At 48.3% G+C, this 27,139-nt stretch overlaps 1 protein-coding gene across 1 annotated transcript in view; it reads left to right on the forward strand.

Moving 5' to 3' along the window:
• The first annotated feature begins 280 nt into the window (after positions 1–280).
• LOC147960455 (uncharacterized) overlaps positions 281–27,139 on the forward strand; it is a 72,615-nt gene continuing 45,756 nt past the window's right edge. Inside the window, exon 1 of the mRNA XM_087533359.1 lies at positions 281–408. Coding sequence (XP_087389485.1) covers positions 281–408 — 128 coding nt within the window. The remainder of the gene's footprint in view (positions 409–27,139) is intronic.

Raw genomic sequence — 27,139 nt, forward strand, 5'->3', positions numbered from 1 at the left:
CAGGAGCATCACGGTGTTATGCGTGATGTGATGAGGCTGAAGGTGGTAGAACTTGAGGAACGAGCGGAGGAAGTCGCTCGCCGGCAGGCCGAAGCCCCGGATAAAGTGCGAGCGGAAGACGACCCGCTCGCCCTCACCCGGTGCAGGCGAGATCTCTCCCTCCGACTGCACGCACGCCTTCACCTGATCCGCGCCGGGGAGACGCCGCGTCTCGCGGAGGAAGGTGATATGATCCTCGTTGATGTTGGATCCGTCCCAGTCCCGTCCTCGCTCGCGCGCCATGGAGAGCTCGACAGAGAGAGGCGCGGCGAGGAAGCTGAGAGTGGGGCAGAGCAAGAAAGCTCGGGCGTACGGGCTCGACGGAGACGAACTGCAGCAGCACTCCGGCGTGGCTCGGGGGGCGCTGCGGTGAAAGGAAGAAGAAGGAAGCAGGGGCGAGGAAGAGGGGCGCGCGAGCTCTGCTCCTCCCTCTCCTCCCCTACTTATAGCCCGCGGGCTATGAAGCCGAGGGGGCGGGTGTGGGATCGTGGGATCAACTGTGCCCATGACCCCACGTCCCCACCTTTTAACACGCAAAGTTACTGCGCGCAGTAACTCCACGGGCGAGCGAAACCGCCCGCCTCGGCCGCAGCGGATCCGCTCGTGAGCCGAGGCCCGGTAATGGTGGGCCCGGCCTACCGAGGCGTCCCATCGCGCGCGTGGGCCTACAGGCTAGCCCGGCCGGCTGGCACCATGTGGCGTGCCCACGACCGTTGGCTAACTGAGAAGCTTAGTCAGCACGCCATCAGTTTCCCGCCGATGCCTTCAAAATTCCAGGAAGATCCGACTGGACGTGACCAACTCCCGCCAACCAGCTTCCCGGGAGTCGGACGAGGCTTCCTTGAGAGTACTCGGAGGAGGGAACTATTGAGGCTCCTTGACTCACCAACCGCGGCGCCTCACCAGCTTCGAGGACTACTATCGGAGTAATGGGCCATGGGTAGCCTAACCCAGGTCCCAGTACCTTTCAAGACATCGGGCCGGCTGCGCCCCTCAAGACACCGAGATAAAGCACCGCCTTCTGGTAGTCGGCTGGCTGGACGACCGACTGCTGGAAGGCGGCCATGCACAGGAAGACGGCCCCAAGATAGGTCGACTCCTGGCAGGCGGCCTCCAGAGAGGCCGGCTCCCAGCAATCGGCCCACGGTGCCCTCAAAGTCCGCACCCCCATTAAAGAAGACATGACGGGGTGAGGCAACAGTGTAGCCCACCCCCCCACGAATTCAGGGGCGGGCGTGGCCACAGTGCCTCATACCGGCGGAGATCTCCGCCCGGCGTGACACTGTTGCCACTTCGCCCCTGACGTCACTCCTGACATGCCAGATCCAGCTCCCACGACCGCCTGTCGGTACGGCCCAAGGACGGCGGGCCCTACCGGTCAGCGAGAGCCCGGAGGGTAGCGGAAGCCGCACCAGTCGGACCCGAGGGAGGCCGGCTCCCAGCAGCCGGTCCGATCCTTCCTCCGGGCCCCATGCACCATTAACCAGATAAGATGCAGAGTGGCTACAGTGATCTCCCACCAGGTGGCGGGACTGTAGCCACGCCTCCCCGACAGAGCACGCATAATTAGCAACACAACTACAATAATCCACAACTGGCAGGACCCGCGAGCGGCGGGGGTGGCCTGTCGGCTCCGTACCAGACCAGCCGACGGGGCCCACCTAGCTGTGGGCCCCAGCAGTCGGCGGAGAAGCCGACGACCAGAGAGACTGACAGTCGGGCCCTACGCCCGGCTTGATTACCATTGTACCCCCGGGGGGTAGGCCTATATAAACCCCCAGGGCACCCATGCAAAGGGTTCTCACCCGGATAGGACTAGATTCATACCTAGGGGAGGAGAGAGCAAGCCTTGCCTTCTCCCACCTCTAGCATACAGCTCGAGGAGCACCATTGGACACACTTGAGCCTTAGTGATCATGCGGAGACCCCGCAGAGCAGGACTAGGGGTGTTATCCCCTAAGAGAGCCCCGAACCTGGGTAAAGTTCGCCAGCGTACGTGTCTACGCCTCATCCTGCTTCCGCGCACCAGCGATGTTCTACTCGATCCCACCATGATAAGCCATCCATTGGCATATGTCGCACCCAACCCCCGACAGGCAGACTGAACCTTCTTGACCACCGCACTCATGATAGTGCGGTGCTCTTCGTCAATGGAAGCACCGCGAAGCGCTTCCAGCAAATTGTCCGATGCGCCTGGATGGACAGAGGCCATCGGCACAGACGGCTTGTCCCCCTTAGATTTGCTGCCCCCGGCATTAGAGCCCATGGGAGTCTTGCCCCTCGCGCGCCCAGCGTCCGGAATGTCGCCTTGGGGCGCTTCCGAAACTTTCTCCCCTTGGTCCAGTACCCTTTGAGACAACACCTCGACGTCGTCCATAGGGTGGGGGGAGGAGGCGGTCGGGAGTGAATCACTGTTCATCTCTGACGGGTGCAAAGACTCATCCGAAGAGGATGCGTTGATACAGGCTTTGGATGGGCTGCATGATCATGTTCGGCATCATAAGAAGTAATAAAATAAAACATACCAAGAACTATTATGGTATCCGGATACTTACGACTTCGCCAGGGGCTTGTCCCTGGGTAACCACTCCTCGTCGCTAAAAGCGGCCGCCGTGGAGCAGTCCGGAAGGAGAGTCCTTCCCTTCTTGGACCATTCGGCTTCCCCTGACGGGACGGACTTCCTTTTCTTGTCTCCTCCGGATGGGGGGGGGGGAGAACTTTCCTCTTCTTCCTCCTCATTTTCATGGGAGGAAGGCGCCTCGGTGTTATCGGACAATGAGTTCGATATGACCTTGCGCCGGAGACCTTTCCTGGTCCCAGTGGCCTTCTTCTTGGCCTTCTTCTCCGGCGCCTCATAGGGCACCGGAACCAGCATCTCCATTAAGAGAGCCCTTGCTGGATCCTCGGGTAGTGGGGCCGGACAATCGATCCGCTCCACTGTCGCGACCCATTCCTGTTAAATGGCATGGAGGCTTAGACCCCCCACATGATTATACTTGGGAAAGAAACGTCTTATGAGATATAAGGAGCTTACCAGATTGGCAGGGCACTTTGCGCTGAGTCCGCGATCCTCGGTAAGGGGAAGAGGTACCTTGGCGGACTTGAACAACACCCTCCAGATGTCCTGGTGTGTCATGTTGAAGAGCTCTCGCAGCATCTGGTGCTTAGCCGGGTCGAACTCCCACATATTGAATGCCCGTCTTTGACACGGGAGGATTCGGTGGACGAGCATGACCTGGACCATGTTGACAAGCTTGATTTTCTTGCTTATCATGTTTTTAACACAGTTCTGGAGTTCGGTTAGCTCCACCGATGAACTATGCCCTTTGCTTTCCAGGAGGTGAGCCGCGTGGGGATGCCAGATCGAAATTCGGGGGCTGCCACCCAGTTGGTGTCACGCGGCTCAGTGATGTAGAACCACCCCGATTGTCACCCCTTCACTATCTCCACATAGGAGCCTTCGAGCCAGGTGACGTTGGGCATTTTTCCCACCATGGCGCCTCCGCACTCCGCTTGCTGGCCGACCACCACCTTCGGTTTAATGTTGAAGGTCTGCAGCCACAGGCCGAAGTGGCGCTTGATGCGGAGGAAGGCCTCGCACATGACGATAAACGCTGAGATGTTGAGGATGAAATTGGGGGCCAGATCGTGGAAGTCCAGCCCGTAGTAGAACATGAGCCCGCGAATAAATGGGTGGAGGGAAAATCCCAGCCCATGGACAAAATGGGTAAGGAATACAACTCTTTTGTGGGGTTCGGGGGTAGGGATGATCTGCCCCACGTCTGGGAGCCGGTGCGCGATATCTGCGGCCAGGTATCCGGCTTCCCGGAGCTTCGTAATGTTCTCCTCCGTAACAGAGGAGACCATCCACTTGCCTCCCGCTCCAGACATGTTTGGAGTGGTTTTGCGGAGGAAATGCGAACTTTGGCGCTGGAGCTCGAGTGCGCGAGAATGGATGGGCAGGGAAGAAGAAGGCGTGGGTGAAAAGGAGGAGTCCTTGTCCCTTTATAAGGGCGGAAGAAACTATGCGCCTCCCCACCTACCTGGTAAACTCGCTTATTCCCCAAGCGCCGTGATTGATGGCGCGGTTGGGTTACCCACACCCGTATTGATGAGAATCTCGTGATAAGGGGACACGATCTCTGCTTCGACAAGACGTGCCAAGAAAACCGCCTTGCAATATGTGCAGTAGCTGGTTGAGAAAAACGGTTCGAATAATGACCGGGCCATGGCGTGATGTCACGTTATGAAAAGATGTCAGCAAATTAGATTTGTGGAAATATTATACTCTCTACGGTGCTATGTGGAATTTGTTTTGGAAAGCCGGACACTATCCTTGTGTTCGAAATCTTCTATGGAGTATTCGAAGGAAGAGCCCGCCTTGCAATGCCGAAGACAATCTGTGCGCCGGACTCATCGTCATTGAAGCCTGGTTCAAGGGCTACTGAGGGAGTCCTGGATTAGGGGGTCCTCAGACAGCCGGACTATATCCTCACTACAAAAAAAGACACATCCGTGACATTTTGGGCCGAACGAATTTTTTTCTATCATACATATGACACTTCTATGACGATAATTGTGACAAAACCCGGTATCATCATAGATGTGTGGGCTCCTACTTCTATGATAAAAAATCATGACAGAAAATGGGCTTTTCGTCCTGGGCGGGCCAGAGACGTAGCTGCATGACATTCTTTGCGCCGTCCATGACGGAAAAAACCGTGGTAGAAGCAAGGGGGAGGAAAATTTCGGGGAGTTCCCGGTTACGGTGGGAGGTCGGGGACCGAGCGATGCGCGTTTCTCTCATACACGTACGCGCGTGTGTGCGAGGCGTTGGCTCTAACTGAACCCGAGCGAGGCGTTGGGCTCTAACTGAACCCGAGCGATTGCACTGCAGGCTACGCGTTACTGAACCCGAGCGATCGATCGATGACTGTTAACTGAACCGATCGAGTGATTCCTTCGCTACTTCTGCTAACTGAAGCCGACCGATGCTACCTCTGGATGAACAGTGAGCGTTGCGGCGGGGGGGGGGGGGTTGGATGAACAGTTCCTGGTGGGGGTGGATGAACAGGACCCCGTGGTGTTGCCTCTGGATGAACAGGACCCCGATCGATCAAGCCGGTTGGGGCTGGATGAACAGGACCCCGTGGAGGGCTGGATGAACAGGACCACCCCGTGGAGGGCAGGATGAATAGTAAATGGTGGGTTGCAGGATGAACAATAGCCCGTGGAGGGGTGGTTGAACAAGAGCCCGTGGAGAGGGCTGGTTGAACAGTAGCCAGTGGAGTAGTGTGCGGTGGGGGCTGGATGAACAGGAGCCCGTGGATGAATAGTCGCAGGTGGAGGCTGGATGAGGTCGACGGTGGATGAACAGTAGCTCGTGGAGGCTGGAGGGGGTCGACGGTGGAGATGAATAGTATCCCGTGGATTCCTGTTTTGCGGTACGCCACACCCCTCCTGATGAACAGGACCCCCGTTTCGATCGTAGTGCTCCAACACAAGTCCGTTTCGTCCGTTTTGCGGTACGCCACACCCCTCCCGATCAACATGACCCCCGTTTCGACCGTAGGAGGTTCGTTTCCTCTGTTTTGCGGTACACCAGACCCCTCCCGATCGACAGGACCCTGTTCCGAATGTAGGAGGTCCGTTTCCTCCGTTGTGCGGTACGCCAGGCCTCGTTTCCATCGCCCGTTCCATCCAAGCCCTCCCGATGAACACGACGCATTCCGTTGCCTCCCCATGAACACGACGCATTCCGTTGCCTCCCCATGAACACGAGCCCTAGCCGTACGTATGCGTGAGTAGGCGTTCGAGACCCCGCCCGTATGTACACATATCTGGCCGAATTTTCTTTCTTGCACCCTGGCCGCTGTACGTACGTGTACATGCTACGTGCGCGCCTCTACTACGGCATGTGCGCGCCTCTACATCGACCAGTATATATGTACGTACACGTTCGCGACCAGAATGACAACGCTACGTACGCTTCGACTAGGTGGGTCCCGACTGTTAGACACTTCCTTGCGTGCGAAGATGTAGCTGGTGGGTCCCAGCAGTCAGGGGCAAATGTTTTTTTCGCGAAATACGGTGGCCCGTCCGGTGGGTCCCCACTGTCAGGTGGAGGAATAATTATTTTGCACGTAATAAGGAGGCACTTCCTTCCTGCGACCGTGGACCCAGCTGTCAGCGTCTCCACGCACAGTACTCTTCCGATGGAAGTCGTTCGTTGACCACATTGACCACGCCATGCCGAGAGCACCACGGCGGTGGATGACGGCGAGGCCTAGGAAGGGGACGACGCGGAGCCGGGGAAGATGCGGCAGTGGAAGCCCGCGCGGAGAGGAGTACGAGGGTTCACTGGTTCGGCTGCGGTGTGAGGCTGCCGTCGCCGCAGGGCCTGGCCAGCGGTGGGAATAGTAGGGGGCGGTGAGGCCTCCGCGGCAGCACAGCCGGCCACGGGAGGCAGGAGCATGCGGCACGACCGGTGCTGCTTTGAGCGGCTGGAGCAAGAAGACCAGAGGTTGAAGAAGCACTACGGCCGATGGATGGACATTGTTCGGTCACTGGAGCTAGAATCGTTCATATTGACTAAGTTGACAAGGCCCTTCATCCCCATCAACTTAGTAGGCCCACAAGTCAGCCTCCCACCAAGGTGGGTCCCAGCTAGGCGGGGGAGTATTCATTTTTTGTGCGTAATAAGGAGGCACTTCCGGTGGGTCCGAGCTGACAGCGGTGGGAACATTTTTTCGCGAAATACGGTGGCCCGTCCAGTGGGTCCCAGCAGTCAGGGGAAATGATTTTTTTCGCAAAATACTGGTGACCTGTCCGGTGGGTCCCTGCTGTCAGGTGGAGGAATAATTATTTTGCGCGTAATAAGGATGCACTTCCTTGCGGCTGCCGTGGACCTAGCTGTCAGCCTCTCCACGTAAAGTACTGTTCCAATGGAAGTCGATCGTTGACCACATTGACCACGCCACGCCGAGAGCACCACGGCGGTGGACGACGGCGAGGCATAGGAAGGGGACGACGCGGAGCCGGGGAGGACACGGCAGTGGATGCACACGCGGAGAGGAGTACGAGCGTTCACCGGTTCGGCTGCGGTGTGAGGCTGCCGTCGCCACAGAATAACAGGGGGTGTGGGTTAGTAGAGGGATGGCCTGGCCAGCGGTGGGAGTAGTAGGGGGCGCTGAGGCCTGCGCGGCAGCACAGCCAGCCACGGGAGGCGGGAGTAGGCGGTCCCGCCGATGCTGCTTTGGCGGCTGGAGCAAGAAGATCAGAGATTGAAGAAACACGACGGCCATTGGATTGACATCCAATGGTTACATCTGCTAGAATGGTTTGTTGACGTATATAATAACTAAAAAAAATCTTGCATACGCGTCAACTAAACAGGCCCACAAGTCGGACCACTCCCTCTTTTTTTAATAATTTATATATAGCTCATGGCAACTTCTTATGCAATTTATTGCAGTCGTTTTCTTGGTTGGCCCGGGCCAATTTCGCATATTTTTGTGGGTTCCAAACTATTTTTAATACCGAAATGTCCAGCCAGATTTAAAGTACTTTGAAGATATATTTAAATTAGGTTAATGCCCAGTGAAATAGGAATCTGAAAATGTAATAAAATTCAGAAATTATAAAGTAATTGCCAATTTGTCATCTGTTTTTATATTTGCAACCCATTTCATATTACTTTCAAGATTTGTAGGCGTCTTAAAAGAGTTGCAGCCCATCGGGGCGTAGAAAAATAAGTAGGCCTTGATTGGGTATTCTTCAGAAAAAATAAATTGGGCTCATTTTCAGAAAGAAAAAATAGCTCGGCGGGTCACATGGTGAACATAAAATATAAGCCTGGGCTAGACGGGCCACAGCCCAGTTCAAACCCTGCTCCGTCTCAACAATACCAAACAAAAAAAATACTGCTCAAGTAGCTACGTCCTAGGTGTCAGCCGATCTTGTGCTGTTCTCTTGTCTATTGACTATATACGCTGCCAATGTCGTGGGTCCCAGATGTCAGGAAAACACTAGGAGGAAGCATTTTATTTTTCCATACGCTGACATGGTGGGCCCCTATTGTCATCCTCTCCACATACTTCTGTCGATTCCTGTTGTTTGTTGACCATGTTGACAATGTGAGAGGGCGGCGCCGCGGCGAGCGCACCAAAGCGCGCGGAGGACGTCGGCGTTAACGATTTAGGAGACGGTGGGGCGGCCATGCGAGCGCTGAGGCGCAGCCAGCCGTGGGAGGCGGAAGCAGGCGGCCCCGTGGGCGCTGGTTTGGTTTTGGCGGCTGGAGGAAGATAGGACTGAAGAAACACGGCAGACTGTAGTACTTAACAACCTTAACTGAAACCAGCAGGGGCACTTAACAACCAAAGCTGAAAGCAGTATGAGTACTTATACAGGTTCAACCGTACAAAGCACGCCTCGAACAGTGCTACTTCACCTACAGTTAACCAAGGTTGAGGCCGCCAAGCCCCAGGACAAGGCCCAGGCCCCACCCCGCGCATCCACAACCTTCTGAAAGCGGCTTCATCTCGCAACGTGGTCAATAAACAGGATATTCGCTTTAGAGCCATGGAAAAGCATGAACATAATCTTCTGTCCTATTCTCCAAGATGGATGGGCCTTCATTATTTGAGACCACCCATGAAGAAGTATCTTTTCACCTCCAAGGGGAATTGAGTAGGTTGACATAAACATCATGCTGTGACCAAGCGCAAGTCTGACCCGACCATGGTCAGGCATCTGTATAGGAACAATAGAACTCGGCAGTTCCTGTTTCAAGAAGATCACAGCTGTAAAACTGTGTATAAGCAATAGTTTATGAACAACATATATAACAGAAAATAGCTCGTACCATAAGTTTCTCGACACAGTTGGACCTGTTCAACGAGTGCAGCAGTGGCACACATACCCACGTGGCCTTCCACCATTGAAACGCCCCACAAGGACCTCAAGGTGATCAATAAAGTGTAGGAACTTGTGGATGTCGATCCAGTCAACTTCAGTGCCATTAGTAACAGCCGAGTTATTACAGAGTAACAAATGAGCAGACTGCTTTACTCTGAAAAAACCTACACGTGTCACCAATATAAGAAAATATTAGTTAGAAGTAGCATCTTCGTGAGAGATTCGTTGCTACTTCTAAAGTTAAATTGTGATTAGTTAGACAAAATAGGTGGATTAAGAAGTAATCGAGGCAACAAGCAAGAACCAGATACAAAACTAACATGGATGAACAATTGGAACGACGTCGGGGTGGAAGATCGCAGTGAAGATGAGACCAGGTTCTGCTATTTCCATCAACATTCGTGCGCCAACTTTCAGTCCGTAACACTTGAGAAAGTTTATCCAAGTTTGGCCATAAAAAAGCAGCGATCTTCTTGGTTCATGAACCCAACTCGGAACTTATATCCATGGCTTGTCTTCACTATGAACATTAAACTAGTGTATTCAGTTAAGGCAAGGCCGAGCATCTTGAGTACATGTGTTCTGGCAGAGCAAATAATACACTACAGGAAAAATAATATGAGAACACAACATGTTCAAAAACCCCCACCCTCCCGGATATAAAAGAGGATTCTAGGAACATACTGTGCGCGTTTCAAAATGCTGTGTTAGGATGAGAAGGAACAAGTGTGGCGTCTCGCCGAGGGCGCAGAAACCTATAGGGTACTCGCACTTTGGGCATTGCAAATGAAACACACTAGATTCAGTAGGAAGAAAAATGCATCAACAGCGGCGGCTGCCATCCTAGGATTACCTGCGACCAAAGGACTTGGGTTTATCGGGGATGGATGAAGAATTCGTACCTGGTTCTCCATGAGAAAACCCTATGCAATCGCCGAGAGGGGTTTTTCTCTGAACAAGCAGACGAGGGAGAAAGGGATTCAGGCCGAGTGAAATTTGCCGCTTCGTCCGTCCAGCTTACTGCTAAAGCTGGAAAGGGGGGGCTTGTGATTTGACGGCTCATTGGGCATTACTGCGGCGCTACGACCGGGGTGTGTCTACCGTGAAGTTGTGCACTCTAATTTGTGCATATGGCACGTGGACCCCGTTGCCGGTTGCCCCACATATCAGTGAAAGGAAGTAGAAAGACAGGAGTAACTAGTTACACATAAATATTTTTTTGACAGAGAGATACTCCGTCTGTAAAGAAATATACAAATCTTTTATATCACAGGCTCACCTTGCCAAGAAAAATACTCCCTCTGCAACGCACGGGCATTATGGGGGTTCAGCTGAGAATATAATACTCAGATGTTTTTTTAGGGATAAAACCTGCTATATTGAAGATTAAAAGTCATAGGTATACAAATAATTTCGGGGGTTCCTGTGAGCCAAAGATGGCGTCCACAGGGCAAAGAAGTAGTAGCTTTTGCGAGCACATGCGCTTCAACATTACACTCATGTTTTTCATGTATGATCTCCATGGTTTGGAACATATTCTTCTTCATCTTGATCTCGTCCATAATAACTTTGCTGGGCCAAAAGTATGCCTCTCCGATATGCTTGACTGTTGCTGAACAATCGGTGCTAATCTGAACTTGTTGCAGGTTTAAGTCAAGAGCCAGAGATAGCCCCTCGCAACATGCCATTGCCTCTAGGATCTCTGGATCAGTAACACTTTCGCACACCAGTGCCAATGCTCCAAGGAAGAAGCCTGTATGATCCCGGCTCACAACTGCCAGGGCTCCCCTTTCACCATTGCGAGATAATGCAGCATCAACATTCATCTTCGCCCAACCCATAGCAGGAGGAGGACGCCACTTCTGCACTGAGCTAGTGCTTCTCGAAACCAGGTTTTGGACTTTGGGCTGCAGGCCGACCCTGCATGTTTGGGGGCCCATGTGTTCTACCTCAGCGCTTTTCATATTGCAAGCAATCGGTACGACGCTGGTTTTAGATGATGTCGCAAGGCGAATACACAAAATTGAATGAAGCACGGAAGCTGTTTGAATCAAATCGAACGACAGTTCCTAACCAGCAATCGGAGTTGCAATTCTATCAACGATATACCACGTCATAAATAATACTGTCGTACTACTTATACACACAGGACACTTGTTTCACCATGCCAGATTATTACATCAAAATCTCTCGGAGGATAGATCAGTTAGGCAGTTGCGTGCTGCTACTGAAGAATTTCAAAGTTGATTTGGACCACCTCTCCTTGCCAAGAAAGTTCGATTTTGACATCATCCCCTACCGGAAGATATGATTTAGATTTGAACCTTGACCATCCTTTAGCATCAATCATCATGTGACCATCCTTTGTACTTATGATATATTGAGCAGGTTGAGTCACACCAAGGCTGCGCATGGTAAGAGAAACTTGGCCGCGGTCGCCCGGATTGTTGAACGACTCCCTCGTTGCTCTAGGAATTCTCTGTTTGCAAACAAGAAGACATACCCAAACAGTTAGATCAACACAGTGAATGATGCGAAACAACATGGAAAGAAAAAAGAACGAAGCACTTGGGCGGTCAATGCTTACCAAGAAGGTGGACATGTCGGTTTTTGTAAGGACTTTGGTATATGAAGTGCGAACTGCAGCCCAGTCTGTTGCCGGTGCAACTGCACGGGCCGGAGCAGATGCAAGTGCAAGTGTTGGTGCAGGTGCCGAAGCCGCCGCCGCTGCTGCCGGAGATGGTGCTCCTTGTAGAGCTGGTGCCGGTGTCGGAGCAGGTGCCAGTGTCGATGCCTGATCCTCCGGTAGATCAGACTGATCCGCTGACGCGGTCGGTGCCCAATCCTCAGCTGGATCAGACTGAGCTACTGCCGCTGTCAGTGCTAGAGCAACTGTTGGTGCTCGATCTGTGCGAGACAACGGCGATCATGTCTGGTCTGCTATGATCAGCTTTTTAAGTTGACTAGGATCCATGACCGTGATCCAGTCTTTTTCTTCATTTCTTTTAAACGCGAGAAGGACTATTGTGGCATTTTTGTTAAACCAAACTGCAGTTCATCATAGGTATTCAGCTTGTACTCAGACAACAGACTAATCCAATTTTTTCCAGTAATATAAGTGATGGACAGTGCCTTCGTTACTGACACGACATAAGAAGTGAAACCTGCAAAAATAGCCATCGTAGAGCAAACCAAACGGTTTATTCTATGATGAATGTCACATGGCAAAACCTGCATCATAAAATTGCAGGAAAAGAAAGAAAACATGACATTAAATCAATAAGATTTAGACAGTAAATCAATAAGATTTACTTGATGTGACACGAGTGAATACTTACCAGGAAATCACTATGTTGAAGTACTAAACAGAAGATTGATCATGCAATACGCGTGGCATGCAGGGGCCCCGCCTACTCCCACAAGCAGGACAGTCCAAAGGTCGTGACAAATCGTATGGACCGAACATCCATGGGGTTGGAAATCCTAGTGGGTGCGATAAACCCTGCAATGCATACAGATATTGGAGTGTAACCATAATTGATAGACCGTCCTCACAAAAAATATGATATGGATACTTCAAAATATACAGACTGAATTGAGTGGACAGACATTAACATAGACCGTTCTCAGGACTGACCACACACCAAAAGTGGCAGTACTAATAAACAATACAGGGTTCACAAACACAAATCAAGTACTGAACAATAGTACTTACTACAGACAAGCAAAGTTGCACTAAGTAAACTCCGCAGACTATTTTTTGCCACCGACCTACGGGATGAACCCCGCATAACTGACTAGGCCATGGACTTCGTGTGAGATGTCTACATGCACCATCACCATCTTGTCAACCTTGGAGAACCTAACATAGTGGTCTTTCCACTCATAAACATGATGATGAAGACAGGCCGCATCAGATTTGTTGGGAAGCTTTACAAGAACCACACCCTTCGTAATCGAAGGCACAACCAAGAAATTGTTGTGGTCAAGTACAACCTCGAGAGCATGCCTGACAACAATGCTACAGGAAAACACTAGTTCAGGACACATGGCAACAAGGACACATCAGCTGGATAGTTCAACAGTAGAACTCATCATCAGGTCTTCCAGTTCACACGGCATGACTTTGAGAACTTCATCTCCACCGCGGACCTGGTTCTAATTCAAACAGAAACCATACTTTATTACTACATCCGTTCATAAATATAAGATGATTTTCAATATTATACTCCATATATGACTACATATACGCACAGAAATGAGTGAACAAAGACACTAGAACATGTCTTGAAAGGCATGAGAGCAGAGGGATTACATGCAATATCCATAACACAAGTTACTGAGGCAAATATACCCTCTTAAAAGGTAGCATTGATGTTCATAAACTACTCCCTCCGTCCCAAAATTCTTGTCTTAGATTTGTCTAGATACAGATGTATCAAGTCACATTTTAGTATTAAATACATCCGTATCTAGACAAATCTAAGACAAGAAATTTGGGATAGAGGGAGTAGTTGAAAGTAATCTATAAGAAATCTGTGTCAACCTCTCGCATGTTTTGGTCAAAAGAGGAATTTAGAACCGTCATTTGGCACACAAAAATCACATGCAAGATCACCCAGAAAGTTGTACTACTAGTACTAGTACTACGTGTTAGATGAAAAAACACGATCAAGATCGAGAAAAAGATCGTCAAGAAGAGATATTACCTGGACTTGCTTAATGAGGGATCCCGGAGAGGGGGGCTTGGACAGGGCGATGGCTTTGAGCTTGTCTGCGGTAGTCTCACCGGGGTGCTTGCGCTTCTTCATACCATGCGCCTCGACGGTTTTGGCCGGAGACATAGACATCACTTCGGCCGGTGCTCCAGCGTCCATCAAGAAACTGTCAAATAGAAATAAAAGAAAAGAAACCATAATCACAAATCCAAAAGAAGAAAAGAGAGGGAGTTATAGGATCAGTCTCGGGGTTGCAAGACCGGGCCTTGGCCAGAATCAACACCATTGATGTGCTCACCTTTCCTTCTTTGGGAGAGAAGAAAAATGGCAGAAGCAGGTCGGGGTTTTCTTGAAGAAATGAGGAAAAAGATGAGGCAGAAGCGAGGGTTGGGTAGAGACGAAGCTGAGAGAGAAGAGTGAAATGATGGTTGCTTCGTCCGTCCAACTTACTGCTGGAAAGGATGGGGTTTTGTGATTTGACGGCTCATTGGGCATTACTGCGGCGCTTTGATCAGGGTAGTCTACCGTCACTCTACTACGGAGTAATTTAGTGCATGGCTGGTGGATCCCGATGCTGGCTATCCCACACGTCGGCGAAAGTGAGTAATTTAGTGCATGGCTGGAGGAGGATCCGCATGGTAGAGCGTGTCCACTGTTTTTCAGAAGAAAAAAATGATTACAGCAAGCGTTTCCACTCTTACGACGGAGGAGTGCGAAACACGGCAGCCACTTGAACATACACAATGCTCCGACTACTAGGCATGTGCAGTGGTTCATACGTCAGTACTACACAATCTTGTTGCTAGTGTAGTAAGATATGACGATAACAAACGATGTTGTGCGCATGTCAACTACTCCTATATGTAACATAGTACCGCTTTTTTGACTGTCCAGTCGAGAATGGACGGTGAGATCAATGTTAACAGAACTAGGTCCATAGCGCACGGAGAGTACGGTGCTACAGTATCCACGAAACGTGAACCACATGAAGCACGAATAGTGTTAGGCAGGGTGTATGAAGGGTGCACGGGATGGGAGCAAAAGTTCCCTTCTCGACCCACTTTTGGGTGTTTGGCAGAGTGCATGAGGGGTGCATGAGTCCACACTAGTAGGTTGACAAAAATACATGAAGACGAAACAACTATATTGAGATGAGAATGCAACCAAACACACCCACACGCTTTGTGCTACAGTGACTGATCTGCACCGTCTGAGTTTGATCGAACGGTCATGTTGCGCCGAGACATGGACATGCCCATGCAGAGGGTTTAGCCTGACGGCCGGCATCGTCGCGCTGGCACGACGGTAGGCATCGCGTAGCCGCAACACGTGCGTGGCAACTTGGTTCACCAAGTGGCTGAGGTGATCCTGGACCTCGTCACGATCGGCCCGCTCGCGCTCCAGCCGGCTCCCCTGACGGCCTATCATATCTCCCGCTTTCTGCAGCAATGCCGCCGACGCCTCGAGCATCTTTGTGGTGGACGCCTGCCACTTTTGAAGCTCCGTGAACTCCCGCACATAACGGAGGGCATGGCACTCCTCTCCTCCTTGAGCTCACGGAGCTCCACGTCCTTGGCCCTGAGCTCCGCATCCTTGGCATGGAGCTTCTGTGTCAGGAGCCTCACCTCGGACTCCGTGATCTGCTGCGCCGCCATGGCACCAGGTAGAAGAAATGGGGAGAGGAAGCAAAGGGGGAAAAACGGTTGAAAGGCAATGCAATCTACAGGAAGGTGGAGGGAGCGGGGAATATTTTGGTTTTCACCACGGTAAAACACCAGTTGACGACTTCTCACATCAGGGAGCAGTGGGTATAGGCGGAGTCATCGTGACTAATTGCTACCGCGCCTGCTCCCGTCAATCAAAAAATTAAAAATCCTGCCGCGCCTGCTCCCGTCAATCAAAAAATTAAAAATCCTGCCGCACCCAAACACCAGAGCAACGCCGCGGTGGATATTTAAATTTACCTGCCGGCAAGTAGATAAAAAAAGGGGTGAAAAAACAAATGTGGCGGCGGCCTATCTAATCGGTCAAACTAGCCCAACTAGCTAGCCACCGTGCTTCACTAATGTACTCGGCGGGAAAGGTGGTCTTTCATGATTTGACGACTCATTTACTTGCTTTGGCGCTACGACCGAGGAGAACCCAGAAAACACGCAGTAGGGCGTCCCACGTCAGGAAGAATATATGCGTGCACCACCCGGGAGGACCCCGAAACCGCGCGGTAGGGTGTGCCACGTCTCGGCACGGAGGAAAAATGTGCGTGTAAAAATATACTGCATCAGACGTAGTAGAGTACCTATGGTTCGACCTCGGGACCCAGCCAGTCGGATGAAAACACCCACTAGCCACACAGCTTCATCATGAAAACGTGGCACGGAGGATAGATGTGGTTATCTCCGTCTCGACCAGCCACAACGTCTCTTGTTCTAGGCGATTCTTCTATTTTCCAAGTTTTTTTAGTTATAATAACACCACGGCAAGCTAGCGCCGCTCTTCGTGTGTGCCCGTGCAAATGTTAGACGATGGAGAGAAAATAGATTGAGATCGCAGACCTGGGACCCACCAGTAAGTGAGATAACGGTCATGCACGTGTTGACGAGGCACTCCCTCTACTCTACTCAACGCAAGTACTGTATAAAATCAAGTTATGGGACAAAGCCAACAACCGTTCATTTTTTCAGGCTATCGACTTACGCTTTGTAGTCCAGGTTGCCAGTTCGAATCTCATCTTTCAGATTTGTTAGTTTTAGGTCCAAATTTGATTAATGACAAGTGGGACCCCCATGTGTTGTTCCGATATTTCAGTGTAGGATGGTTTTTTTTGAGCAAACACTTTGCGCGTTAGACAAGTAACGACACGAGTTACACGTTTTTTGCAAGTTTACGAACAAAAATGACAGCAGCATAGATATCACATCCACCCCGCAGCTTAGATACTATGGTGATACGAGTTTTTACACCGTTGGAAGTGAGATACAATGGCTTGGGAGTAGTCTTTGTAATTATGTGCAATTTCCTAACTCTCCAAAGGTTTGTTTTGCAAATAAAACATTCAGGCCTCGTGTGTGCCGTTGCATCTTCGATCCAATGGCTCCCCAGTGCTCATATTAGGTGCTCCCCGTAGCTTAATTACCCGCTACGGTGATTGGAGTAGTTGTGGGTCGAATGCTACGAAAATATAATCTAAACCGACCGGAATAAATGCCTACACAAATTAATCCAAGGTTGGAGTGCCCCTCGCAATGTAAATAGATCCGGCTTTGTGAGGGATGGAGAGGTAGTAGCTTCAACACGTGGAAGATACGGTGTGAGAAAGCAAGGTCAATCGAGAGACATATAGATAGAGAGACAAAGTGAGTGTGGTCCGACATTCAATGAACAAATATATATGCTCTGGAGAGATATTGTCCGATCGAGCTTTTTGGCAAGGGTGAGGGCTGTAAGATAGAGCTTGAGAGATGATCCAGTCACAGACTTGTAGATATATTTTGTGCGTGAGAGGAAGCAAGGTTAACCGATCACATAGGGTCGCCGTGCGATCGAAAGAGTGAGACGGGTTGGAGAGAGTGACCTAGATAGACGATGTGCGTGAGAGAGTATACAATGTGAATAGGTCGAATTGGGCTCAACATGGTGATATATCGTTTTTGTCCGAGAAAGAGCGAGGTTAATCAAGACATACGGAGAGAGAGAGATTGAGTGAGCGTGGCCCACCATGAGGTCGAAAGAGTGGTGGCGGCTTGGATGGACTGACCTAGATAGACAATCTGCGTGAGAGAGTATAGAGTATGTCGATCGAGGCCCGAATAGGGAGATATATCATTTGTGTGTGAATGAAAACAAGGTTAAACGAGACTCAGATAAAGAGAGCGAGATTGAGCAAGTGTGGCCCGCCGTGTGGAAGAAAGAGTGAGACAGTCTCGAGGGAGTGACCTAGATATACAACGTGCGTGTGTGCGCATGCACGAGAGGTTGGGGGGCTAGATAGGCAATGCATGTATTTAGCGCGAGAGGGTGAGAGGGAGAGGGGAGAGAGAGAGAGAGCTCGGCATGGGGTGCAATGGCGGGTGTGTGAGGTAAATAAATTTGGTAACAGAGTGGAAAAAGGGGTTGATGTGTAGTTGAGAGACTAAGAGATCGAAACATGGAGAGAAAGAATGAACGTGTGTTGGAAACCGATAGCTTCCTAAGGTGGTTAGGAGAGGAAGATTGACCAATACAGGAAGTATGTAGGGTTTGTGCGCGGGGGGGGGGGGGGGGGCTAAAAACAACATTTGAATGTACATAGTACGAGACTTAATATCGATGTTTCAATTCGGTGTACATTGTAAGATTTGAACCGAGGACCAGGCATATGGGTAATTATTTCGAATTCGTGCCATACTAAGTTTCGAAAAGTTTACATTGACTCAGTTTGTTGTGCTATTTTGTAGGTCATATGTTTGAATCCATCCAAAAGTTTTCTCACTACCATGGTGTTCATCATATACATATGAATTTGTATTAAAAAAGTAGCATGGATACAGTGAAATGCGAAATCCATGTTAGAATTGGAGATCGCTACGTGACACACACTCTAATTCAAATAACTAACTACGTGACACACACTCTAATTCAAATAACTAATTATGTGACACACACTCTAATCCACGTTAGCGTGGGTACCGTTTCGATTTTTTTCAAATAACTCCTCATTAATTAATTTATAGTACTCCCTCTATTCACTTCTATAAGACTTTGAAGACATTTCAGACAATGTGCAAAACAGTTCATTTTAAGTTGTCTGAAACGACTTACAAAAGTGAACGGATGGAGTATCTCATTTCGAATGACTAATTATTGCAAGGAAAACACGGGCATGGTAATACATACAGATTCGTTTGCAAATGAAAGAAGATTCGTTTGCATTCTCAAATGTAGGCGCACCAGGCAAACCAGGGTCGTGTCTGGGTGGACGCTGCTTCGGTGCCTTAAAGGCAACTACCTTTGGGTCACTGACATGTGGGCCAGCCACCTGTTGGGCCCATATGTCATGGACACAAAGGCAGGTGCCTTAAGTTACCGAAGCATAGTCCTGTCGGGGTGGTCGCGTCTGTCGGACGGATGTGTTGCACCCAGCCACCCACCCCCCTCCCCCCCCAAAAAAGGACGACGACAATATAAGTTCACGCTTCCACGTTTCGGATTGAAATATCTGGCGGCCCCAATTCCAGCCCTGCAAAATCTCTCTTCTCCACCGTCCCCTTCCGCGCCCATATTGCTCAAATCCCTAATTCGCCGCCAACCCTCGAACCGTCCCTCGTCTCCTCTCTTTCCCCACCGTTCCCCACCTCTGTGCCGGACGATGATGACGAAGACGATGGTCGCGCTTCACCACCGCATCGGAGCTACCTCATCTACGCCCTCGTCCACCACACCGGGTGGTCCACCAACAACATCGGCCGCCGCAACCGACGTGCCTCACAGGAGCATGTAAAATGTTTGCATCAAATCCTTCATTAGCAGTCTGTTCATTAGACACTTCAGGCTCAAGAACAACATGAGCTTGTATGTTTGCACTGGAAACTTGATTAGATACATCAGATTCAGTCAGTTCAGTATTGATTGGGGGAGTTATAAAATAAGTAGAAATTGGTTTCATTTTCTCATAGATTCCCTACATACAAGCAGTTTTACAACACCGTCAGGTTTAACTATTGCCCAGAAATTGAAGAGTTGAATTAGATATAATCAGGGATGTGATGTACCTGCTTGTTGCGCATGCTACTCTTGCAAGCTGCGACTGTCCGTTTGTGCAAGCTCGATGCCATGCCCGTGCTGCTGCCGCTGCCTCCCACGCAGGCTACACCCAGGGTTGGATCTTCATCTTCTTGTCCTTCCGTTCGCTTGAAGCCCGGCGACCGCTCTCCAACGAGGGCGCGAGGAAGTGCTGTGTCGGTCTGTCTAGCGGCGGCTAGGTTAGGAGCGAACCAGACTGGAGGTTGGAGCGAATGAATTGGGATTTTTCCTGCTGTCGATCGACATGGGAGGTGCTCGTTTGGGCCGCGAGCCTGCTATAGGGCCTGCCTTGCACTTATGTTATTGGCCCATCCAAATTGAAACATTTTTCTTCATTTTTACATTGCCTGCTCGCGCGCTGGGACGAACAAAACTAGCATGGGCCAACCTGGACGACTCAAACTAGGTGCACACTTTCCAGCCACCTGAGGAGGCCGCCCATACCAGCCCCTATGGAGGCGTCGCCCCTTTTTGCGTGTATGATTGGATAGTGAAAAATATTCCAGTGGCGCTTTTGATTTACCCACAGAATGGTTGAATTGCTTGTTTCAATGAACTGAGTTCGCCAATAATGTGAAGGATGCCAGTCTTTTCATCCTATTGTAGATTGCTTAGATCTCGATATGCCAAAAGTAATCGCATGAAATATACAGTAAAAGCCAATGTGATGTGTTTGGCTACAACTAGTCTGACTACACGTCCTCATATAACATATCAAGGACGCACCATCTTACCAGATTAACCATTCGACTTGCCCATGCACTGTGGGAAGAAAGAAGTATTGTGACTACGTATCCAAGCAATTGATGCCATGGACTCCTTCGTACAACCTTGTAAGCAAAAAGGAAGTTGCAGTGTGCCTGTACAAAGAACTAGCGTAATTTTAGTTACCTGCTTCTCGGAATTTTAGTTAGCCACTTATTGCAAAATTGTTCAATTACGTTGCTTGGCTTAATCATATTGGCACAGCCTGTTAATCATATTGTAGACTGCGACTATCTATGTGTTTGATACTTACTGTTAAGAATTACCTGTTTGCCTTAACTTAAATATCTACTTGTTTGTTTAACTGCTTTGCTGCTGCAACAGCGGGTTACAATGATGTTAATAACTACTTTTCAGCATCCAATTGAAACTCTTTAATTCCTTGTTTGTTTAACTGGTTTGCTGTTATAACTCCCAGTTGAGATGTTTTGCTAACTTCAACTTTTCTGAATCCAATCGGAACTTTAATGGCAAAACAGGTTAGCCCAAGATCAAAGAGCGAGGTCCCCATGGACATTGCATCATCCCACAACAGTGGCACCAGCCCAATCGTGCGTTATGAATTGCCAATTGATGATGCTCTAGAGGCTAAACTAGTGGAAGAAAGAGATTCTGCTTCTGCACTTAGAGATGAAGTTGACATGTTGAGGAAGCAAACATCACAATCACAAGCAGTACTCACTACAAACATTAAATATTTGGTGGATTTCAAAACGAAGCAAGCTGAGATTGACCAGATTGTTAAGGTCCTGAAGGAAAAAAGGAAATTAAATTCCTACTTGGTAAATCATAGGTGAAATGTTCTTTCCATAGTTGAATAACCTTTGTGTTGTCTGTTCATGTAATCAATCAAACCATTTGTTTTAGAGATCATGTAATAATTGTTTTTTTGTTTTTTTGTTTGTAATTTTATTTGAGCACAAGTCTGTATTAATTGATAAGACTCGGAGACATTTCATTTGGATTGCTGTGCCAGACCTACAAATATGCCAATCGGGCTGAATGTGCATTCAGCAATAGTAGTATAGATGGACCATAAGTGGCATGCATCGGAAAGGGCCAAGATGCTGGCTAAAAAAGGATGCTGTTGTAGCCAAAAAAAAGTACAGCGGCCTGGCTTATGTATGTTAGTTGATATTATTGATCCATATACTCTATAAGTGTTTATATGTCTGTTAGTTCCGTACATTCTTGGTTGATTGGCTCGGTATTTGAATCTTGATACATCGCTTGTGTACATATCTAAATGGGAGTACACATTATGCTGCATGTGACATTTGATTTGGACATGAAGTGTTCCAATTATTCGAATTCACCTTAAACTGGATTCTAGTTTCTGAATTTGAGTATCTGCATTTGTAAACCATATTCATATATGACAGTGGAATACATCTTTGTTTTCCTTTTGAAGATATATAAAAACACATAGAATGATTTATAAAGATTCATATAGGAATACAAAATGGATTCGAATTTAGTTGCCAGGGTAAACGTGGATGCTTATTGTCCCAAAATTTGAAAGAAACAGCAAAATTTCCACTCCCACATCGGCTGCCCGAAGCCAAATGTTTGGGAGATGGAAATTACTATCTACCCATTACACGGACAATCCATCGGCCCGATTTCCACTGCTCTAAATAGGGGTAGGTTAGTAACTTCAATTAGACGTGACACAACCGCCTCTGAGCCCATTCCGATACGGTGGGCGTCAAACATGGGCGGCAAAACTCATTTGATTCAAGCTCGTCTGATAGACCTCTGTTTCTCCCTCCATTCCCCATTCATACACGGTTGGCGGCAAAACACCCTCTCCTCATCCGAAATAGATGTAGGCTAATATTTTAAATAGGGGCAGATGTGTAACTTCCATCAGACGTGACACAACCGCCCTACCTGTCAGCCCCGTTCATACACCGTGGGCGCCAACCGTGGGCGGCAAAACACCCTCTCCTCGCCCGAAATAGTTACCGGCAAATATTTGGGAGATGCGAGATTACCGTCCTATCCCCAACCGACGAGATGTCCAAATTTGAAACAGGGGATAAGTTCGTAACTTTCCCATATTTCAGACAGGCGCGTCCCAAAAAAATGGTTCCCCGTACCTCTCCCTCCATTTTCCCATTCATACACCGTCCGCGCTAGAACACCCCATTCCCACACCAGCCTCCGTCCGCCACCCCATCCAGCGCCGCCGTCCTCCACCACATCCATCTCCACCGTCCTCCACCATGCCGGAGCGCCTACCAAGACTGCGTCGTCCACTGCTAGAGATGGATGTTTCTCATCCACGGCGACGGACCAATAGCCTTGCATCGCGTCCTCTCGCTTCATCGGCACCGTCGTCCTCTTTGCCGGGGCCGCTCACACGACCTTCTCTTTCACCGCAACGAGACTTATCCCCCGATGCACCCGTCTACCATCGTAGATCTGCTTCAACGCCACCGACAGCCATCGCACCCCCGATGCCTACACGATGCCGCAAGAGAGGTGGTACTTCATATCTCCTCAACTTTTTGATCTCAACCAGAAAATAGATCTTAACTTGGTTACTCTACTTTCTTTTCAGCTCGTAGAATTTAGTTCTTAGTTCGAAGCAAACAATGGATGCTAAATATCATTTCTCTAGTTTGCAGCTTCAAATCTGCCATGGCATAGCCATAATACGGTTTAATTGATCATGCTTAGGGTTTAATTGATCATGTTGGTTCCGTGGCGGTTTCTTCAATAGAAATCAGAGGGGAAACCCTCTTTTTCTAAAAAATATATGCTTAGAGTTTCCCCCTTTTATGATCACTATACGATCAGAATACATGCTTCTTGTCATAATAACACTGCTCCACCCATCAAGCTAAACAAGCTTAGTTGTTCAAATATGAATCTGATATTATTAAAACAGAGTTGTTTAATTGGTCAGCTAAATGTTCCTAAATCAGTTTTGAAAATGCATGTTCGCCGCTCGGGTGTGTATCTCTGTGTGTGGTCTGGTCAGCACGGTTGGGGAGGTGAACTTTGCATATGCAGGGGTTTATAGGGAGACACTCTTCGAGTTGAAACCGCAATGCATTCCATAGATAATCTGACTACTTTTTATGTTTTCATGAATCTCAGATTCTGAACAACATCATAATGATTTTGAGCTTGCGCGCATGAAAAGAATAAAGCAGAACAATGCCATGGCTGTCAAACTTGGCATTAAGGGACTGAAATCAAGTCTGGATGCAATGCAATGCAAACACTCTCCACCCACAGATTCATGCTCAGAATATGATCCTAACAGTGATTCTGAGCTAGAGGAAGACCTAAGTCAATGTAGCACCCTAGTGGAGGAGTCAGAGGAAGATGCCCTATCTTATTCACCCATCAAGGTACTTGCTCTAACTTTGCAAGGTTACATTGCTCGCACATATCTTGCAACTGATGCTTTGCATTGCTTCTACTTTGTTGAACTGCCATTAGCTTAGTTTACACATCGTGTATGTGAATACGCCCTGCCTATCCATTTTCAGTACATATTCCATCTGTCATCATACCAAATTTATCCATTCAAATGCTGTTCTTGTGTATCAGACGTTCAAAAGGAAGAGGGCGATTGCTGATCGTGGAGGAGCACAAGCAAAGTATTTGGAAAAGGTAGTGGCACCTGATAAATCAAATAGCCCATTAGGTGTAGTTGCAATATCACCTGACCCACAAAATACCCCAACTCTAGCAGACTCTAGCCCTACTACACTGGTCATTTCTGATGCCCCAACTCAGCAGACCCCAACTACAGCAAATAGTATGATTATGCCACTTGACATAGCACCAGCTGTATGACGCAAAACCCCCATTCCAGCAAAGTGTACACCAAATCCAGTTGCCAAATCCCTTTTTGAACCAGAGAGAGCCCCATTGCAGCAAATAGGACCCCTGTTCCATTTCTTCCCAGTTTAGAAGACGAAGCTTATGTTGTTGTCAGGAACTTTGTGCGCATCTTTCCTTCATGGAAAGATTATACCCCAGACACAGAACAATTTCCAGTATTCCTTCGCAACTTACGCGTAAGTAATGTACTAATGTTATTCATGGTCATTATTGCATATGTTTCTGCTGACAGAAGACACAAGATTTCATTCTTTTAAATAGGTGAGGCGCAAACTGGATTGTGATGACGAGCAAGGGTTAGTTGCGCTTTTCAAGCACTCATTGATGAAGTATCGTTCCTACCTGAGGCAAGCGCACTTCGATGGCAAGCCTCTGAATGAAATTTCTGTAAAGTCTCCGGTGCTACATTTATCCGACGGTGACTGGAATAATCTTGTTACACATTGGTCTCGGCTACAGTGTAAGGTATTGTCTATGATATCACATCACAATTTGAACTACATTTCTGCATTTGCCTTAATGTCTCACTTGTATGAAAACTGTTAGCAGAAGAACATTCGTTCTCAAGGGACCACATAATCTCGCAACTATACTACACACTGCATTGCTCTTGTGAGTACCTCTTGCCCTGTATGACCATACTTACTTTCATAGCTATTTGATTATGTAGCATCACTGCACATGTTAGCCTCGTAATCGTCCATTTGGTGGACATTATAAGATCCTATGGACTCTTACATAAATTTAGAATCAACCCAATGCTTTTGAAGAGGTTTAGCTCTGCAGTCCTCTTGTAAGGACTGAACGTGGTCTATCACTATACTTACATTAACAGCTACTCCCTCCATCCCATAATATAAGAACGTTTTGTACAGTACACCAGTGTTCAAAACACTCTTGTATTATGGGAAGAGGGATTGGTTCATTTTGTAGCATTCCGCATCTTATCTCCCTCGCCCACCATTTACTAAAAAAGATCACTATATTTAATCTTACCAACAAGTAGAATACACAGACAATGCCAGTGCAGAAGTGTAGCCCATTGCTCTTGTCAGTACATTTTGTCCTGTAACGCTTGTACTTCCAACGATTGGTAGTTGATTATGTAGCATCAATCTGCATCTTATCTTCATTATCCTCTATCCCTTCCAGTATTATCATATCTATAATTACTCTCTACAAAATGTAGAGTACAGGCAATGCTTATGGAGAAGATTCTGTGCTAAAATTCTTGAGTTATCCTTCCCTTGCCATGGAGAAGGGCATTATAAAGCCAGTGTTAACTGTTAATGTAATTCAGTCCTTCTAAAGCTCCTGAACTACTGTTTAATTTGCTCATACTCCCTATCGTTTACTGCTGTTTAGTTTGCTGTTTCTACCAAAATGCATGTTCGTAAGAACCGTAAGTTCTAAGTTTTACTTGTAAAACCAAATTCCTTATTCATACCATGCACATTACTTAATACTCCCTATATGTATGCTTGTTTTTGTGGATCTATAATCCAGTGTGTGGTGAAGCAGCCCACGTTTGCAACTTGTCATCTCCTGTTTTATCTTGCTGATGTGGCTGATGATATGAACAACATGCCATGCACATTATCCAAAATAGATACAATGATTTTCTTTGCCCTTCATCTATGCTTGTTATGTTGACATGGTAATCCAGTAGTGTGGTGAAGCTCCTTGCATTATGAACAATGCCAAATTATGCTATTGATATTTTGAACATAATCTTTATTTTCTAATTTGAAATTGGATAGAATTGACAGAACAGTTATGATCTTTGTTTATACACATGCAGAACCTGTCATCTCTCTGCTTTGTTTCAGGGTGATATGCCTGATGGCATGCACAAGTCTGCTGAAGGCTGTGAGACAAACCCAACATATATTGCAGCAAAGAAGGCAAAACATCTTGAAGATAGCGAGACAACCCCAAAGTCTTGTCTTGATGCAGTGTTCAAGTTACTTGATACTAACAGTCAGACAAGCTCACAGAATTCGTTGTCTGAATCAGTTCGAATTCTTCAGTCCCAAGTTCTAGCAGAAAGGCATTCTGCAACTCAACTTCGACTTGAAGTCCTATCTCTAAGAAAGATTGCGGAGAACACCAATGAGAACCTCATCGCTAAACAACTACACCTGGAAGCTATGACCGACATGCTAGGCCGGTCTCACAGCCTTGCTCAATAGCTTGTGCAGCAGTTCCCCCGCAAGGCTAACCTTTCTTGAACTTTCTTGGAAGTGGTCTCGGTTCAGTATTATTTTGTTACGCTGCAATGGTGCCCAGTTTTTGTAATCTCCTTCTTTGTTGCGCTTTATGATCACTAGTGGCAAACTTTGATGCCCAATGGATGTAATATACCTTAAATCCTTTATTGTGTAGTGTAGGTTTATTCTTAGTTACTATGTCGTAATTTCTTTATTGTATAGAGTAGGTTTGTTCTTAATTCCTACTAGTTACACAGCAACCTGAAATGAACCCCGGCCCATGATTGTGCGAATCAAATCACGGGCTTTTAACAGGCCAAAATTGTCTTGGTCCTTGTTTGGCCCAATCAGATATCGGCTGCGAGCGGGTCGGATGCAAATCGGGCCGTAGTTAGGCCCAACTATATGACAGGCTTTTAACAGGCCGAATTTAGTATAGGGCCGAAATGTTAAACGGGCCCTTAACAGGCCAAAACTAATATCAGTCCGAATTACTAAGTGGGCCTTTAGCAAGTGGGCCCAAAAGCATAGTGTCCAGTTGACGGGCCGAATCTGATATGGGCCATAATTGAGCCCAAAGCCTCTTAAAGGGCCGGACCTGATCTGGGCCGTAATTTGGCCCAGAACGTGGTAGGCTTTTAATGGGCCGGATCTCATATGGGCCACTATTAGGCCCGGAGCGTGGCAGGCCATTAATGGACCGGATCAAATATGGGCCGGCATTTGGCCCAAAACATGGAAGCCAGTTAATGGGACGACCTACTAGGGTCCTCAAAATCTTGTGAGCCTACAGCTGGGCCGGCCCATTAATGTCGGCGAAATCTCATGGGCCTTTAGCTGGGCCAGCCC

This window comes from Triticum urartu, chromosome 7A (assembly GCF_056163025.1).
Source record: "Triticum urartu cultivar PI428250 chromosome 7A, HENAU_Tu73, whole genome shotgun sequence".
In the NCBI taxonomy this organism is placed as follows: Eukaryota; Viridiplantae; Streptophyta; class Magnoliopsida; order Poales; family Poaceae; genus Triticum; species Triticum urartu.